Raw genomic sequence first — 19330 nt, forward strand, 5'->3', positions numbered from 1 at the left:
CCAGCTGGCATGCCGGAGCCGGGTGGGGGGAACGGGAGAGGCAACGTGTGCCGTGGCTGACGGCATGCCGCTAGGACGCCAGCGCGGGACATTTAAGCCCGGAGCAGGTCCGGGAAGGGAAAAGGCAGCGGAGGCTGGAAGAAAGAGGCAGCGGAGGCTGGGGAGGAGCACACTCGGGAGGACTAAGCCGGGGACAGGGTACATGGGGCGACAGGGGTCTGGTGAGAAGGTAGGGGGATAGGAAGTAGCCATGGGCAGGGCGTGGAGCCGGTGAGCTGGTGAGTCTCGGGCGTTGGCCCCACCGGCTGGACAGGTCCCAACAAACCTGTCCTTAGGGCCCTGGGCTGGGGTCCGGGAGAGAGGGTGGGCCCGGACCCCCATATCCCCACGAACTGGGGTCTCAGGTGAATCACGCGTCTGACAGCGGGATAGTAATAGAGACGACTGATTAAGGACTTACTCCGAACGAGGAGAATATGGGGGGTGGGTCCCCACTCGTACACCAGACAAAGAGGCTGGCGAGAGGCTGTTCTCAGTGGGGGCAGGTGGCAGAACAAGGAGCAATGGGCTCAAGTTGCAGTGGAGGAGGTCCAGGTTGGATCTTAGGAAAAACTATTTCACTAGGCAGGCAATGAAGCACTCGGCTGGGTTCCCTAGGAAGGGCGTGGAATCTCCATTCCTAGAGGGCTACGTCTACACTGGCATGATTTTCCGGAAATGCTTATAACGGAAAAGTTTTTCGTTAAAAGTATTTTCGGAAAAAGCGCGTCTACATTGGCAGGATGGTTTTCCGGAAAAGCAATTTCCGGAAAAGCCTCTGTCGACAAAGAGCGTCTAGACGACACCCAGTTCTGTCGACAAAGCAAGCCGCTTTGTTGACGACAGTGTAGACGCAAAGGACAGTGTAGATGCAATAACACTTTCTGTCGACATAATTCTATCGACAAAAAGCGTTATTCCTTATAGAATGAGGTTCACAGCCGTCGACAAAACAGCTGAGTTCTGTTGACGTTATATCAACAGAACTCAGTGGCAGTGTAGACGCAGGTCTAGTTTTGTCGACGGAAGTCCACTTTTGTTGACAAAACCCTGTAGTCTAGACACACCTAGACACACCTTTGCAAGCAGGGCACCCCTGAGAACTGTCTGTCCGGGGTGGGGGTCGGGTCCCTTTAAGCACAGCCCTCGGCTAGCCTGAGGCAGCAGCTCCACGCTCTAAGTCCTCATCTGATGCCCTGCCGGCACTGCTTCCAGCCATCCTTAACCCCGGTTCAGGGTCCACTTAATATGGACATGCTAGTTCGAATTAGCAAAATGCTAATTCGAACTAGTTTTTTAGTTTTAGTTAGTTCGAATTAGCACTGTAGTGTAAACATACCCTCAGAGACTAACTGAAGTGCAGGAGCATAAGCTTTCGTGGGCAAAGACCCACTTCGTCAGATGCACGAAAGCTTATGCTCCTGCACTTCAGTTAGTCTCTATGGGTATGTCTACACTACCCTGCTAGTTCGAACTAGGAGGGTAATGTAGGCATACCGCACTTGCTAATGAAGCCCAGGATTTGAATTTCCTGGGCTTCATTAGCATAAAGCTGGCGCCGCCATTTTTAAAAGCCGGCTAGTGCGAACCCCGGCTAGTTCGAACTATCTAGCCCGTGCCGCGTGTAGCCGTGCGGCACGGGGTTCGCAATAGCCGGCTTTTTAAAATGGCGGCGCTGGCTTTATGCTAATGAAGCCCGGGAAATTCAAATCCCGGACTTCATTAGCAAGTTCGGTATGCATACATTACCCCGCTAGTTCGCACTAGCGGGGTAGTGTAGACATACCCTAAGGTGCCACAGGACTCCTTGCCGCTTTTGCAGATTCAGACTAACACGGCTACCCCTCTGATGAGGGACATCCCTGCGTTCATACCCTTTACAGGTAACGGGTGCACGGCACCAGGCAAAGACCTGACATGACCGGGTAGGACAGAAGTGACCAATGTGACAGACAACCACAAAAGGACTGGTAACCATGGTAACGAACTGATGTATGTGACCATAAGCTGAGATCACGGATATGCTAACCTGGAGGGAAAAGACACTTCCCTGTGAGTAAGGGGAGGAAACACAGCTAAGGAAAAGGGGGGAAATTGGACATAACGGCGTCCCTCTCACCGATTATGGAAGTGGCATCCCAGCTGAGGGGCGGTAGGAGGAGCTGTAGCCCTTGGAGGGGCCCGGATGGTGGCCACAGACGATGACGGGGAAGGTGATGCTGATGAGGAAGACGGTGGCTAACACCTCAGGTTGGTCTACTGGGGACGGCGTGAGTCCAGGGCTGTGGCGAGGGCCATGGTGTGGTATCTCCGCCCGCCTTCCTGCGCTGGGCTGTTTGTGCTAAATCGATGGATGAATGACATTGGTACGTACACAAGGGTTCCTCTCATGCACGTGTGGCGTCTGGGCCCACGGGGTTCCCAGCTACGTAACAATTTACGGGCCTGATCTTGGGGCAAGAACCTATCCAAAGTGATACGTGGGGAGTCTTAAATCATCGATAGAATTAATACTGGGTCAGCAGCTTTCAAACTTTTTCTCTCCTGGCCCTGTGTGACAGACTGGGCCGTGTCTGGGCACAACTGAAGGCGTCTTCTCAGGGCGAATTGCTCAAATCCGGGGCTCCTTACAGCCCCCAGACTGGTGACCTCTCCAAACAGGCCACAAACCAGTCCCACAGAGCGCTTCAGCTGCCTGCCTGAAGCCTCCCGAGCAAAACCCCTCCGACACCCCAGCAATATCCGTGCCCCAGATGGCCCCGGGCCTCATACACAGGTGGGGGGGTCCTAACACCCAATCCCACCTACCCCGAACAAGTCCTGTCCGGTTCCAAGAAACCAGCCACAGATCCCTGGTCAATTTACCCTCTGGATCTTACCCACAAATCACACTGGGCCAATCCTTTAGAATCTAACATCTAAAGGTTTATTATCACAAGAAAGAAAAGCATGAGAGTCAGGTTGTTAAAGATTAGTACGTTACATGCACCGAATCTCCCAGTCCTCGATGCAGGCTCTAGCAGAGATGTTGCAGCTGCTGGTTTAAAAGTTCTTGTTGCACATCCTACGATCAGGATGGGTTCACAGGTCTTCCGGGCTCTTCGATCCCTGCACTGCTGCCTCTGGGATGAAGTGCTGAGCTGAGAACCAAATGGCATCTACCACATGGCCTCTTTATACCTCCTTCCTGGCCTCTTCTGGTATGCAGCAGGTCACCTGATCCTCAGCCTCTCTCCGCTGGCCACTCTTAGGTGTCCACCCTCATGCTTTAGGTGTGTCCTTGGCCCATTGAGTGCCATTGTCCCACAGGGCCTCGCTAATTAGCATGTCCACAGGCCCGGGCTCTGGCCAATGCTCAACCACATGCAGAGAAGTATTCAGTATCCACACAGACTACAGATTCCTACCTACACACACAGACATTATACAACCACATAAATAGCTTACATAGGATTATCAGATAATAAGCTTCTATTCAGCACCCCACATGGCCCCCTTTTATACTATTTTCTGGGGCCAACACCCCCACCTAGGGGTGCAGCAGTGATCTGGCTGCTCCCCTCAAGATCCAGTAATGTGACACCCTGTTGAAGAAAATGGTGGATGCCACGACCCTACAACGTGACTCTGGGGTGGGGCTGAGGAGGGGAGCTTTGGGGTATCAGAGGGGGCTCTGGCTTTGGGAGGCTCAGGGCTGGGGCAGGCGGGTCTTACCTTGGGCAGCTCCCAGTCAGCGGTGCAGCGGAGTGCGGGGGGGGGGGGGGAGCTAAGGCAGCCTCCTGCCTCACCTGGCCCCACAGACCATGCTGCCCCCAGAAGTAGCCGGCAGCAGGTTCCCAACCGATGGGAGGGCAGAGCTAGTGCTCAGGGCAGGGGCAGTGCACGGAGCCCTGTGCACCCTCCCCCACTGCCACCTAGGACCCGGGCCTGCTGCCGGCCACTTCTGGGGCACAGCTCAGTCTGCAGTGTGGGACAGGCAGGGAGCTGCCTTATCCCCCTGCCCCCGCTACTCACCTGACCCCCCTGCAGCAACGAGCCCCAACGCCCAACATTCCACCCCCCAGTCATGGGCTGCACCCCCTAGTTTGAAAACCACTGGCCTACAGCATGAGTGACAGCTGTATGGCTCCTCCCGGCAGCGCCTGGGCACAGACCCAATGCATTACAAGCCAGTAACGGGTGGGGCGGGATAGGCAGAGCCAGCCACACAGCAAAGCCGCTGCCCAGCCCCAGGAAAGGGACTTTCCCCGCCGGTCGGGGGACACCACCCCCTGCTCCGCACCACTGCTGCTGCTACTGGGACAGCCCTTTGAATTAGTCCCAGAGTGCCATGGCGGGTGCCCCACGTGGCTCGGAGGGCTGGGACTGGGCCCACAGCCACCTCTGGGCAGTGCTGAGGGCCAGCTGCCCCCAACCCCACCCCCTCTGCCCAGGACCCCACCCCTTGGGGGGCCGTGGAGCTCGGTCCCCACACAACTTGCTCCCAGGCCCAGAGTGGCTACCGGCCCCACTGGGCTACTCCATTGCTTGAGAGGCTGCTTGGGGATGTTCTCAACCGCACACACCGCAAACCGTCCGTCACATGCACACAGAGCCGACCTTTCAGTCACATGCACACAGAGCGCCCGATTTTCAGTCTCTCTCTCACACACTGACATAGCCACAGCCAAACTTCCAGTCACACACACGCAGCGACTAGCCGCATGTCCCGGGCCCCCCGGCAACCGAGAGGCCCTGGGAGAATGGGAGCTCCTTGTGCATCGCCCTGCTCTGCCCACTCACCAGCACCCCTATGAGGGAGTGGGGCCAGAGAGCTGGGATTTACCCCTCCCTAGCCACCCATCCCCCTGCCCCTGCTGGGGAGTGGGAAAAACCCCCAGAGCCAACCCTGCTCCTTGACCAGAGCGCTGGTTGGCGCAAGCCCCCTGCCCTGCCCCCATTTCGCTGGCAGGAGCACCGGGAGGGGAGACCCAGGGGAGGATGCAGGTGGAGATGGTGGGGAGGCCCCTTCTGGCAACTTTCTCCGGCCCCACAAAGACATGAGGCGCCGGTGGCTACAAGCCTAGTTACCTCTCAGGGATCCTACTCGCTTGACAGCAGTTCCCAGCTGGCAGAGACGCCGGCTGGATGGAGCGAAGGCTCCCTCTTGTGTTCTCTTCAGGGGAATCTCCTCTCAGGGCTGAAACAAAAAACAGGACTATGCAGCACTAACAAGATGGTTTATTAGGTGATGAGGAAGTGGGTCTGGCCCAGGAAAGCCTAATAAACCAACTTGTTAGTCTTAAAAGTGCTGCATAGTCCTGTCTTTTGTTTCAGCAAGACCAGACTAACACGGCTGCATCTCTACTCCTCTCAGGGCTCCGTTCCTTTTGCCAGACTCGCTTGGACTGGCTCCCTGGGGACTGACTGAGCCGCACACTGGCCAGCAGGCCCTCTGATGGCTTTGGCTCACACAACAACACAGCAGGGAAACTCCCTCGCACCCCACAGCCCCCACGCCAAACTCCTGGGGATGAACATACCCCCGTTGGGCTGGTCCCTGGTCTTAGAGAGGAAACAGGGGGCTTAGAAGCAGGTGGGGGAAGGGGACTATTTTATTGCCGAGGCGTGTTTCCCCGCAGGATGAAACCATATTCGCAAGCTCCTTGAAACTCGCATCTGTCCGCGAATCCTGACGCCGCGTCTTCGTTTCTTCTGCAACTTCTACGCTGAGTTTTGTGATGTGCAGTGGGGGGGGGGGGTTGTTTGTGTTGGTGAGGCAGATCCACACACTGCCTCGATACAGCAATCCCCCGACTTGAGACTGCCCGAGTTACCACCCCCCTGTATTTATGACCTTTTTAAAATGGCGATAGTGCCTAAAACCCCCAACTTACGTCCGTGGCTCGCATTTACGATGGCCCAACTGTCACATTACCGAATTGGAGGGAAGCAGCCAGATCGCTGCTGCACCCCTAGGTGGGGGTGTTGGCCCCAGAAATCTGTATGAAAGGGAGCCATGTGGGGTATTGAATGGAAGCTTGTTGTTTTCTGATCCTGTGTACACTGTTTATGTGAGTATATAATGTCTGTGTGTGTAGATCTGTAATCTGTGTGGAAACTGAAGATTTCCCTGCATGTGGTTAAGCATTGGGCAGGGCCGAGCTTGTGGAGCCTGTGGACATGCTAATTACCTGTGGAACAATGGTTCTCAATGGGCCAAGGACACACCCAAAGAATGGGGGCTGTCCTGAGAGCAGCCAGCAGGGAACACAGAGAGGCTGAGGACCAGGTGACCTGCTACATACTAGAAGAGGCCAGGAAGGAGTATAAAGAGGCCATGTGGTCGATGCCATTTTGTTCTCAGCTCAGCACTTCATCCCGGAGGCAGCACTGCAGGGATTGAAGAGCCTGGAAGACCTGGGAACCCATCCTGATCGTAGGATGTGCAATAAGGACTTTTAACCAGCAGCTGCAACATCTCTGCTAGAGCCTGCATCGAGGACTGGGAGATTCGGTGCATGTAACGTACTGTACTTTAATAACCTTACTCTCAGGCTTTTCTTTCTTGTAATAATAAACCTTTAGATATAGATTCTAAAGGATTGGCCCAGTGTGATTTGTGGGTAAGGTCCAGAGGGTAAATTGACCAGGGATCTGTGGCTGGTTTCTTGGAACCGGACAGGACTTGTTCGGGGTAGGTGGGATTGGGTGCTAGGACCCCCCACCTGTGTATAGGCCCGGGGCCATCTGGGGCACGGATATTGCTGGGGTGTCGGAGGGGTTTTGCTCGGGAGGCTTCAGGCAGGCAGCTGAAGCGCTCTGTGAGACTGGTTTGTGGCCTGTGTGGAGAGGCCGCCAGTCGGGGGCTGTAAGGAGCCCCGGATTTGAGCAATTCGCCCTGAGCGGATGCCCTTAGCTGTGCCCAGACACGGCCTGGTCTGTCACACCGACTTCCGGCAGTTCCCCAGGAACCAATTATGTCATAAGTCGTGGGTCGCCTGTATTGGTGGGTGTGATGGGGTGGACCAACCCCGCACTGGCCAGGAGGGGAAGTGGACAGACTTAGTGGGTGAGGAAGGTGCATCCCACACAGCCCTGCTGGGCATGCTCCAGATGCAGCCCTGGTATAAAGGCCAGAGAAGCGGGTCAGTTCCAGGAGCAGCCTGAACCCGAGGGACCGCGGCTGGAGGAGTTGCAGCCTGAGGAGCAGCCCAGGCCAGAGGGAGCAGCAGCGTGAGGAGGAGCAGTGACGGGAGGGGCGCAGCCTGACACCAAACCACACCCGACGCTGCCAGACGGGGGTAGGAAGTAGCCCAAGGGCAGGGAGTCAGAAGGTGACCCGGGGCATTTGAAGCGTTTCGGAAGGGTTCCCCATGAGCTGGTGGTTGGGCCCTGGGCTGGGACCCAGTGGAGAGGATGGACCCAGGTCCCCATACCCCACCCCTGTCACCCCAAGAGGGGGGAACACACACAGTTGGATAGACTAGGCCACCGGGCTTGACTGTGAGTGACTGGGCCAAGGGGCTGGGTTGCGCTGCACCCATGAGTGGGGGGAGGTGGGGACTGGCGAGAGTACCTATTTTTAAGAAAAGGAAAAAAAGCGACCCGGGTAACTATAGAGGCCTGTTAGTTTGACATATGTAGTATGCAAGATCTTGGAAAAAAATTTGAAGGAGAAAGTAGTTAGGGTATGTCTACACTACAAAGTTAGTTCGAACTAACGGACGTTAGTTCAAATTAACTTTCCTAGGCGCTACACTAGTGCTCCGCTAGTTCGAATTTGAATCGAATTAGCGGAGCGCTTAGTTCGAACTAGGTAAACCTCATTTTACGAGGACTAACGCCTAGTTCGAACTAGCTAGTTCGAACTAAGGGCTGTGTAGCCCTTTAGTTCGAACTAGTGGGAGGCTAGCCCTCCCCAGGTTTCCCTGGTGGCCACTCTGGCCAACACCAGGGAAACTCTATGCCCCCCTCCCGGCCCCGGACCCCTTAAAGGGGCACGGGCTGGCTACGGTGCCCGTGCCAGGTGCAAGCCTGCCAGCACCCAGCTAGCAGACCCTGCACCTGGCACGGCACAGAGCCACCCACCCGATGCCCCCCAGCCCACCCCCTCTTGCCGGGACCAGGCTGGCGGCTCCCGGGAGCTTGCCCTGGACCACAAGAGGCGAGCACCTTCCTGGGCTAGTGTGGACATCGTGGACCTTGTCCACGATCTCCGCACTAGGCACAGGAAAGTGGCCGGCTAGGGCAGGAGAGCTGCCAGCCTGGCCACCCAGGAGCAGGTGTGCATGAAAATCAAGGGGGTCCACTGAGACCCCCAACCCTGAGCCCTGAGCTTACAATGGCCGTCCTGGGTCAGACCAAAGGTCCATCTAGCCCAGTAGCCTGTCTGCCGACAGCGGCCAACCCTAGGGACCCTGGAGGGGATGGACCGAAGACAGTGACCAAGCCATTTGTCTCGTGCCATCCCTCTCCAGCCTTCCACAAACTTTGGGCAGGGACACCACTCCTACCCCCTGGCTAAGACTACTCCATGGACCCAACCTCCATGACTTGATCTCACTTCCCTTTCAACTCTGTTCTAGTTGTAGCCTTCACAGCCTCCTGCAGCAAGGAGTTCCGCAGGTTAACTATTTGCTTTGTGAACAACAACTTTCTCTTACTAGTTTGAAGCCTGCTACCCATTCCTTTCCCTTTGGTGTTCTCTAGTCCTTCTTTATGGGAACTCAGGAAGAACTTTTCTGTATGCACCCTCTCCACCCAACCCCTGCTTTTAGAGACCTCTATCCTGTCCCCCCTCCGTCTCCTCTTTTCTAAGCTGAACAGTCCCAGTCTCTGTAGCCTTTCTTCATCTGGGACCTGTTCCCAACCCCTGATCATGTTACTTGTCCTCCCTTCTCCCAGCCTTTCTCTTCCCTTCTCCCACCTCCTTTTCCCAGTCTCCCCCAGTTTTTTTCAATAAAGACAGAGTCAATGTTGGAAGAAACGTTATCTTTATTTTGTACATCAATAAGAAGGGGGGCTAGGGAAGGGTAAGTGGAAGGAGGTGAGGGAGGAATGGGGTACGAGCCCCCGATGGGGACGACTGGGCTGGCTCTGCGGGCTTCTGGGGGTGGAAGCTCTCCTGCAGCCCCCCGATTGCCCCCTCTCCCCAGATGGCAGCCTGCGGCAAGTGCAGCCGGGCTGATGGCCGAGTGGTGTGATGTGCCCAGTGTGGGTACTCCGGGCGCTCCAAGCCAGAACTTCTTTGCAAGTGGGGCACCCCTTAGAACTGTGTGTCCGGGGTGGGGGTCGGGACCCTTTAAGCGCAGCCCTCGGCTAGCCTGAGACAGCAGCTCCATGCTCTAAGTCCCCCTCTTATGCCCTGCCGGCACTGCTTCCGGCCATCCTTAAGCCCTGTTCAGAGTCCACTCAATGTGGACTTGCTAGTTCGAATTAGCAAAACGCTAATTCGAACTAGTTTTTAGTTCTAGACGCGTTAGTTCGAATTAGCTTAGTTCGAATTAACTAATTCGAACTAAGTTAGTTCGAACTAGCGCTGTAGTGTAGACGTACCCTTAGAGACATTGAGATTAACGGCAATTGGGACAAATTACAACATCGTTTTACAAAAGGTAGATTGTGCCAAACCAACCTGATCTCCTTTTTTGAGAAAGTAACAGATTTTTTAGATAAAGGAAATGCAGTGGATATAATCTACCTCGACTTTAGTAAGGCATTTGATACAGTACCACATGGGGAATTATTGGTTAAATTAGAAAAGATAGGGGTTAATATAAAAGTTGAGAGGTGGATAAGCAACTGGTTAAAGGGGAGACTACAGCGGGTCATACTGAAAGGTGAACTGTCAGGTTGGAGGAAGGTTACTAGCGGAGTTCCTCGGGGATCAGTTTTGGGGCCAATTTTATTTGATCTTTTTATCACTGACCTTGGCACCAAAAGTGGAAGTGTCCTGATAAAATTTGCGGATGACACAAAGTTGGGAGGTATTGCCAATTCAGAAAAGGATCGGGTTATCATACAGGAAGATCGGGATGATCTTGTAAATTGGAGTGATAGCAATAGGATGAAATTTAATAGTGAGAAGTGTAAGGTTATGCATTTAGGGATTAATAACAAGAATTTTAGTTATAAGCTGGGGACACATCAGTTGGACGTAACGGAGGAGGAGAAGGACCTCGGAGTCCTGGTTGATTATAGGATGACTATGAGCCACCATTGTGACATGGCCATGAAAAAGGCTAATACAGTCTTGGGATGCATTAGGCAAGGTATTTCCAGTAGGTGTTAGTGCCATTATACAAGGCATTGGTGAGACCCCATTTGGAATATTGTGTGCAGTTCTGGTCTCCCATGTTTAAGAAGGATGAATTCAAACTGGAACAGGTACAAAGAAGGGCCACTAGGATGATCCGAGGAATGGAAAACCTGTCTTATGAAAGGAGACTCAAGGAGCTTGGCTTGTTTACCTTAACCAAAAGAAGGCTGAGGGAGGACATGATTGCACTTTTTAAATATATTAGAGGGATAAATACCAGGGAGGGAGAGGAATTATTTAAGTTTAATACCAATGTGGACACAAGAACAAATGGATATAAGCTGGCTAGTAGGAAGTTTAGACTTGAGATTAGACGAAGGTTTCTAACCATTAGAGGAGTGAGGTTCTGGAACAGCCTTCCAAGGGAAGTAGTGGGGGCAAAAGATCTATCTGGTTTCAAGATTAAACTAGATGGGTTTATGAAGGGGATGGTTTGATGAGATAACATGATCTTGGTAACTAATTGACCATTCATTATCAGTAGGAAATAGGTCAATGGAGGAATGATAGGAGTTACTATAGAGAACTTTCTGGGTGTCTGGCTGGTGAGTCTTGCCCACATGCTCAGGGTTTAGCTGATCGCCGTATTTGAGGTCGGGAAGGAATTTTCCTCCGGGGTAGATTGGCAGAGGCCCTGGAGGTTTTTCGCCTTCCTCTGCAGCATGGGGCACAGATCACAGCTGGAGGATTCTCTGCATCTTGGGATCTTCAAAGTATTTGAAGGCTTCAGTATCTGAGATATCGGTGAGAGGATTATCCTAAGAGGGGTGGGTGAGATTCTGTGGCCTGCCCTGTGCAGGGGGTCAGACTAGATGATCAGAATGGTCCCTTCTGACCTTAAAGTCTATGAGTCTATTAGATACACGGCAGGGTGAGCGGGGCTGGTGCAGGGCCTATTGAAGCGCGAGGCCCAGGGCAGCTGCCCCACTCGCCCTGTCCTATATCCGCTACTGCGTGTCAAGACATCTAATGGCTTCCTCATAGCAACAGAAAGGGAGTCCCCTCCCAAACTGTTTTATCCTGGGAGGGCTCTTCATGCCCCGTGCTACCTAGACGATGTGCTCGGAGCTAGGACATCGGCGCTTCGCCGGCGTAGTAAGGAATCGATGTTCTTACTTTCAGTCTCCATTTGAAGCTGCAAATTGTACCTGAGTTTGCTGTAGTTCCCACCGATCACAAAACATACACCGGGGCAAAGCCACAGGTGGGTCTCCGTGGGCCATGGCTCACCCAGTTTGATTCCAGGTCCACCACCCACCAGGCTGCCTGGCAGTCCAGCCGGGGAGCAGGATCAAAGCACTGGGACTTACCTCCCTCTTCCCGATGAGCCAGCCAGGAAAAGGGACAAGGATGCCAAGGCTTACCCTGCTCAGTGCCAATACTCTGGCTAGGATGCTAGGCAATATTCCCTCTAATCTTTTCCATCTATGTGCAGAATGAATTTTGCTCTATGTGCTGAGGCAGATGCACATGTGCACCACTAGAAGAGACAAAAACCTCGCTGAGGGCGCTTGGCTAGTCAGCTGAGTGGTAATGGAATCTCTCGAGTGGCCACACAAGCACCCACCTTACAGGGAACACTGGTTCTGGGGCTTAGCCTGATCCACACCAGGTAGGAGCAGGGCCCAGGCTTGCCTCCCCATCCCTCCTATCCCAATCCCTCTTCCCTCCATTCTTGCCCACCCACCTGAAGTTGGGACCCACCCGCGTGGATCATTCTGGCTACGCCACTGACATACACACTTTAAAAGAGCATTTAAACAGCAGAAGTTACTGACTGTCCTGCGGGATTGAATGCACTGCTACTTAAACGGAATTTCTCCATGCCTCGTTATTTCATTTTGAAGGCTTCCTCCAGGCTCTGCAGAGCCTGCTCTTGAGTGATCTCTTCCCAGTCTCCTGGGAGCTCCGCTGGTTCAGCATCATACGCGTTGGCAAATTCTCCATTGAACTCCTTAAACACAAACTTCCAGTAGTCAGAAGCGTTGACGTCGGGATCTGGCTGGATACGCCAGTCGGGGAAAATAGCCCGATACTCTTTGCAAGGATGGTACTCCCCTTGTGTCTCCAGGCACTGGAACATGCCATTGGAATGCACAGCAGTGGTGCATATTTCACAGACGAGTGCCCCTCTTTCACTGAACCGGTATGTCCCTAACCCTTGAGGCCGGTGCACCGATGCAAAATGTTCCGTATGGTCGGCACCTACCGCCTCGCAGGGCACTTTGCAGAACGGACACTGCTTCCCACAGCCAAACACTCGCTTGAAGATCTCTTCCTCTGGCTTCACTGACAGCAAGGAGAATTTAGACTCGATGTTCAATTTTTTAAATTCAGCTAAGATTTGGGGCTCCAGCTCCAAAAGGAAAGCGTGAACAAAAGTTGTGAATTTCTTGGCGTTAACGGTGTTTATAAAGCGTATCCCCACTAGGCCATCCTTGGAAATGACTAGGTCTTTCTGCAGCACTTGGCAAAAGTTGTCTAAAAAGGCCATGGTCGAATCCGTCTGATCTTTGGAGTTTTCCAGAGCGTGCTGGACTTTCTCTATTGCCGCGGAGAGAATCTCTCTCTCCATATCTTCTAGGCCTTTCTCCTCACGGTAGTGATCAAACAGGTGTCCCTGTATTTGAGCTTTCACAAAACCTTCATAGTTTTCAATGTATTCCAAATATCTGGGAAAAGAATTTTCCTCCAACAATGTTTTTTGTGTGGTAAATTGGAAGACACCCCGGCTGGTGTAATTGATGGACTGTCCAATTCTGAGAATGTCATCTGCTATGGCTATTCCTAGTCTCTTGTTGAGGTAGTCCACCAGGGCAGGCTTCAGACACTGGTCACAGAAATCCCTGGCTCTCTTCTGACTGACCTCTTTGTCTGAGTAAAGATCTTTCAGGATGGAGAAATACTGAAGTTTAAGTTTCTTCAGACTTTGTTGTGGGTCCGTTTCTCTCATAAAACAATCGTGGATCTCCTGAAATACTCCAGCAGCTTCTCCCAATATGTGACACTTCAGGTCAACTTCAAAGCAGTCACTCATGTGAAGTTCTGAAACGTCCTCCTGCTGGAGTCTCTCGTTAATCATATCCAACAATTCTATGCAGTAGTCTTCATTGTAGCTGGCAGTAGAATTTGCTTTCTCCTCAATGTAGACAAAGCACTGGTGCATTAACGACATAGCGATTTCCTCTGCTTTCTGCCATTTTTCCTTTGTGAACAGTTCCTTCAAAGCTTCAGACCATGTTAAATCTAAATACTCTGTCTTCATTGTGAAAGAACTCATGGTGTAATGGAGCAAGCTCCCGGCATCTTGGTGCATCAGTTTTCCTCGACGCTCCAGATCCTCTTCCAGCAGGCTTTGCATCTCTTGAAAGATTGGTCGCATCACTGAAGAAAACAACATGGATTCGGACAACACCTCCCTCCACATGGCCTGGAATTCCCTCTCCAGTTCCTCATTGCTCAATTTCTGCGCACGACTCCTGCAGTTGTCCAGCAGCTTGCCTAATTCTTCTTCAATTGTTTTTCTGAACTCAGACTCACTGTAATTTTTTCCAAGGCGCTTTCGTCTGTTCTTCGCTTTCCCCAGCTGCTGGTGGGAACAGTGGTCAAACGTGGACATTGTGATTCTTGTGTTCCTGATGAAATCTTCCTTGAACTGTACCAGGTGTGAGCCTGATGCGCCACCTTCGATATATTTTTCGAAACACTCCAAGATTTTGTCTTCTTCATGCTGCAGTTTCTGCTTGGTTTCCCGGCTTATCTGGGTGAGGCGCTCGGTGTTCAGTTCATCAGGCGCCTGGTTCTGGAGGAAAGTTTCTTGCTCACACAGAAGAAGGTGCATTTTCTTTTGGAACTCCCAGTCCAGTTCAGAAAACTTTGTTGATGCTTCGTTATAGGCCTCGGTGGCGAGGGGATTTCTAAAGCTGACAATGAAGTTCTCATGCTTGAGCGCATTCCACAGGCTCCTGAGCCATTCGCTCAACTGGGGAAGGTTTTTGGGAGGAGGCCATCCTGACTGGATCCAAATCAGGTGATTCTTCAGCTCCCCCACGCTCTTACTGTAGCCGGGGTTCACAGGCACCATAGGAGGGAATCCGTGCCAGAGGCCGGGGAGGTACCACTCGTGTGTTTCTGGATCATAGTTCACAATATCCAAAAAGGTCACTTCCTTGCCTAGTTTTTCCATCTTTGCTGCAGCTTTGGTCATTTCGTCCAGCTGCTCCAGGAGGCGTTCCCCGTCCCTCCTGTGTTGTCCATGCGCTGACACATGACTGATGTTCTGATGCACAAACAAACACTGCGGGTTTTGCCCAATTTCCTTTATTCTGAGGAAGGCGTGGACCACGAGTTGCAGAACAGCCTTCATGTCGGTGGCGTTCTCCATGTTGACGATGACAACGTCACTCAGTCCAACCACCAGCGTGGCCAGCTCGTTGTCGTGTTCACAGCCGTCCTCCAGCTTGGCCAGTTCGGGGACTTTCAAGCCTCCTGTGTCTATCACCAAGAGGAAATCACAGGCCAGGTCCTGCTGAAATTTCTCTGCCACTTGGATGAGCGACATGAAGGCTCCTCGTGTACATCGGCCGCTGCTCACTGCGAACTGCAGGCCGAACATGGTGTTGAGGAGGGTGGATTTCCCGGTGCCCTGCCCCCCCAGCACCGACAGAACCAGCATCCTGGACTTTCCCCCCAGCTTGGCATGGAGCTCAGTCAGAACGTCGGTCACCCACTGCAGCGGGATGTTGGAGGCATCTCCATCGACCAGCTCCATGGGAAACCCTTCCAGCATCAGATCAGCTGCTAACCTTGGGAAGTGAATGAATTTCCTTTGATTTTTTGCTATTTTGCCTTCCTTCATCATGGAGTATTCAGCCTCGTAGAACTGCCCCAGTTCCCGTAAGAAATGCTCCACCCCTAGAGAAGAGTCAGAGCTGGATTCATTCACTGCTTGTAACTTTGGTGGGCCAGGCTGCTGGCGAAGGAGGTTCCCCCTGGCGATACAATCTAGATTAAATGTCATGCATTTCAGGAAGTAGTGTATTGCCCTGGGAGACAGCATTCCTATTCCATTGACAAATTTAGTCAAACCATCGGGGAGGACACGCTCATACTGCTGTGCGCGTATCTGCAACCATTTCTCTTTCAGCCTCGATTTATATTCTTCGGTGGGTATGTCCCCTTGTCCTTTCAACCGGCACATTTCTCTTTCCACGTTGTTTAAGTCCTTCAGGGCCCCTTGCAGTGTCAGTGTTTGTCTCTTGTAATGCCTCACCTCTTTTATTTCTGCCGTGATTTCTTTCGCGCAGGTACTTGCTGTCTGGCATTCCTCACAGTCCTCATCCAGCCGGATTCCCAGTGCCCATGCGGCCTTGGTCATACTTTCCGTACTCATCTCTTTGGGATGGTCATCCATGATACTTCCTATGACAGAGCACAGCTTTTCCATGAATTCCTCTTGGTTGGTCCCGATTTCTTTCTCGAGGACGTGTTGTTTGCTCAGTTTCAGCACTGGTGCGAGTTTGCTGAGGAATTCCTGTGTTTCACTCCGTTTGCCGGACTCATGGTTGAGGATGAAGTAGTACTGAGTGGTGGATCCCTGCAGAGAGGAGAGCAGGACGCATTCTCTCTCACCGATGCTCTCAGTCACTATGAACACCACTGAGGAGACTTCTGTTAAAAATCTGAACTGCAGCCAGTGCGACTCAATGTCCCCGCGCAGGTTTGTAATCGCGACGGGCTCGGGAAACAGATCCGAATTCTCCCGCCCGGCAGGGAAGTACCAGGCAATCTCAACCAGCCCGTCGGCGATTTCCCGCCGGACGTTCCCAGACTCCATATCCCGATGCACAAAGAAGTCGTGGGGCTGCTGGGCGGGGCTGAGAACCTCGTTGAGGAGCTGGGACTTGGAGAAGCGGCAGCTGCCCAGCCGCACAAAGGAGACGGTTGGCATTGGGGTGAGCACCAGGCTCTCCTCCCTGAACCCTCGGCTCTGTGCCAGGGAGTGCGGCCGCTGCCTCCTCACAATGTCCCGCATGGCCCACAGCAGCAGGGTGCACCTGGGGGAGTCGAGGGCGGGCAGCAGCAGAGGCAGGGCAAACTGGCACATGGACATTCTGGACAGGATCTCCTGCTGCAGGAAACTGTCTGAGCAAAGCAGCACGGCGCAGAGAACGTCCAGGGGGTGCAGGGAAGCCCTAGAGTCCGTGTTGTTATGAGGAAGGATCTCACCACCCTCGCCTTGTCCCTCGTTCTCCTCACGGCCAGCTTGGTCACCAGGCGTTCCCTGCCCGAGGCTCGTGTTTCTGGCTGTCCCATCCAGAGCCAGGACCTTCCTCAGGAAATGCCACGGTAAATCCCCTACGGCCCGAGGAGTCCTGCTCTGCAGACTTTCTGGGTTGATTTCCTGGAGATCCCTCAGCCTCAGCTTCCTGCTTCTGTACGGCTCCATCTTCAGCCGGGACAGGATGCCCTGGAGAGCCTCCCTCGCTGCAGGAAGAGATTAAAGCATGAGCAGGTTTCACAACTGAAATATACATTTTTGGGGCAATTCTCTTTTGACACTGAGCACTGGTGCTCACTGTAGGGAGTGAAAATTGTGGTCTTCATTTCCAAGAGAGAGAAAACACATACAAGATTTTGGTGCATGAACAGGTGAAGAGATACAACAAATGGTCTGGTAGCACTTTATAGACTAACAAAACATGTAGATGGTATCATGAGTTTTTGTGTGCACAACCCACTTCTGCAGATGACCAAAGTTATGAGTTTAAGATGTATACACCCAAAATGAATAGGAGAGGGGACGCGGAGGGGGAGATGTGAAGGGGCAGACGGCCCAGCCGTGCTACCCCGCACTATGGCAGATGGCGAGTGGGGGGCAGAGCGAACAGAGGGGGTGCTGGGTAGCAGAAGATTGGTGGCGGATAGCCCCGGGGCCGTTCCAACCGCATCTGGGACTGCAGCGACCGCAGACTGGCGGCCCAGACAGACACGGCCTGATGACATCCCGGGTGGTGTAACTGGGGAATCCCGGAAGGGCGGGGCGACGTGCGCAGGGGCAGGGCTCGGAGAGAGGGAGGGACCGAGCCCCCTTCCTGGCCCCTAGGAAGTGAGCGAGTTCGAACACAACCATATATATATAGAAATTGAAAAGACCCTTAGGGGTGAATCATAGACGTGGGACGACACCCCACCCAAACTCGGGGTGGGTTTGGGGTGAACAGGTAACATGAGGAAAGAAAAATGGAAGGAGGTGGGAGACAGAGAGCATCAGTAAGTATTTGAAGATTGGGTAATTAACCCTTTTTCTTCCCTCCACCCTTGCCTTCTCCTCTCCTATTTATTTTGGGGGTACATAGCCTAAACTCATAACTCCAGTCATCTGCAAAAGTAGGCTGTGCCCATGAAAGCTCATGATACCATCTACATGTTTTGATAGTCTTTAAGGTGCTACCAAAGGATTTATTGTTTTTTTTCTCTAACAGACTAACTCAGGGTATGTCTACACTACCCTCTTAGTTCGAACTAGGAGGGTAATGTAGGCATACCGCACTTGCAAATGAAGCCCAGGATTTGAATTTCCTGGGCTTCATTTGCATAAGCCGGGTGCCGCCATTTTTAAATCCCAGCTAGTTCGAACCCCGTGCCGCGCGGAGTAATGTGCCCATTCCACGAGGAGTAACGGTAGTTCGAACTAGGAAGCCTAGTTCGAACTACCTAGTTCGTGCCGTGTGTAGCCGCGCTGCACGGGGTTCGAACCAGCGGGGTTTTAAAAATGGCGGCGCCCAGCTTATGCAAATGAAGCCCGGGAAATTCAAATCCCGGGCTTCATTTGCAAGTGCGGTATGCATACATTACCCTCCTACTTCGAACTAGGAGGGTAATGTAGACATACCCTCAGCTACCCTCTGAAGCAGGTGAAGAAATGTTTGATGAATCTACACTTTTCTGTTCTAGTTGGTTGCCTCTTCAATTCCAGGAAATCTGTTTTGTTTCTTTTTTGCAAATGTAAACACACCGACCTACCAACCCACCTCCCACCCAGCAAAGAAACAGTCTCCATCAACCAAAATGAAATCTTGCCCTAAAATCTCCAAATGTATTGAGGGCCCCATTTTCTGCTTTGTTCATGCTTCTCTCTTCATTGGCAATAACAGCCAGTTCCCACACTCTTTCCTCCTTACTACAAGGATAGCCACAGCAGCAAATACATTTAGGGAGTAGTGGGAGGACAGCTCTTTGCAACTTGAACTAAGAACCCAAAGCACATGCAGTTTGTACCTACTTCTGCATCATTTAGTGCAGGTGCTTCTATTTGGAGCCAACTGGTTCCATTCAGGTGGAGAAGTGAGACTGTACAAACAAGGATTTTTGCTTGCTCGGGTCATTTCTCCATGCTTGGCTCACTGATTGTTGTTAAACAAGGACATTTTGACAGCTGCTAAATGCATCTTGTTATCCTCATTTTATAGCTTTCTAGTAGAGCAATAACAACCTCTTGTACTCTTCATAAGGTTATTTTCAAAACCACATAGGTAAGATCTAGGGGTGTGTCTAGACTACAGGGTTTTGTCGACAAAACTATACCTGCGTCCACACTGCCTTTGAGTTATGTCGACATAACGTTGACAGAACTCAGCAGTTTTGTCGACGTATGTAAACCTCATTCTACGAGGAATAACACCTTTTGTCAACAGAGTTCTGTCGATAGAAGGCATTATTGCATCTACACTGTCCTTTGTGTCCACACTGTTATGTCGACAAAGCGGCTTGCTTTGTCGACAGAACTGGATGTAGTCTGGACGCTCTATGTTGACATAAGTTTTGTCGACAGATTCTGTCGACAAAACTTATGTCAACGTAAGCCTGTAGTCTAGACATATCCCAGGAGCACAAGTTATCTGGTGTGAGGGTCTCACAGCTATGAGAGGTCATGTCTACACTAGGGAGTTATTTCAAAATAACAAGGTGAGCATCCATACAGCACATTAT

General features: G+C 52.3%; 1 protein-coding gene across 1 annotated transcript; it reads right to left on the reverse strand.

The window, feature by feature from the left end:
* Positions 1–12170: 12170 nt before the first annotated feature.
* LOC142829287 (up-regulator of cell proliferation-like) lies at positions 12171–16821 on the reverse strand. Its single transcript, XM_075928635.1, has one exon. The coding sequence runs from the start codon at positions 16785–16787 to the stop codon at positions 12171–12173; it is 4617 nt and encodes a 1538-aa protein (XP_075784750.1). The 5' UTR covers positions 16788–16821.
* Between the last annotated feature and the right edge of the window lie 2509 nt (positions 16822–19330).

Source organism: Pelodiscus sinensis, chromosome 4, assembly GCF_049634645.1.
Source record: "Pelodiscus sinensis isolate JC-2024 chromosome 4, ASM4963464v1, whole genome shotgun sequence".
NCBI lineage: Eukaryota > Metazoa > Chordata > Testudines > Trionychidae > Pelodiscus > Pelodiscus sinensis.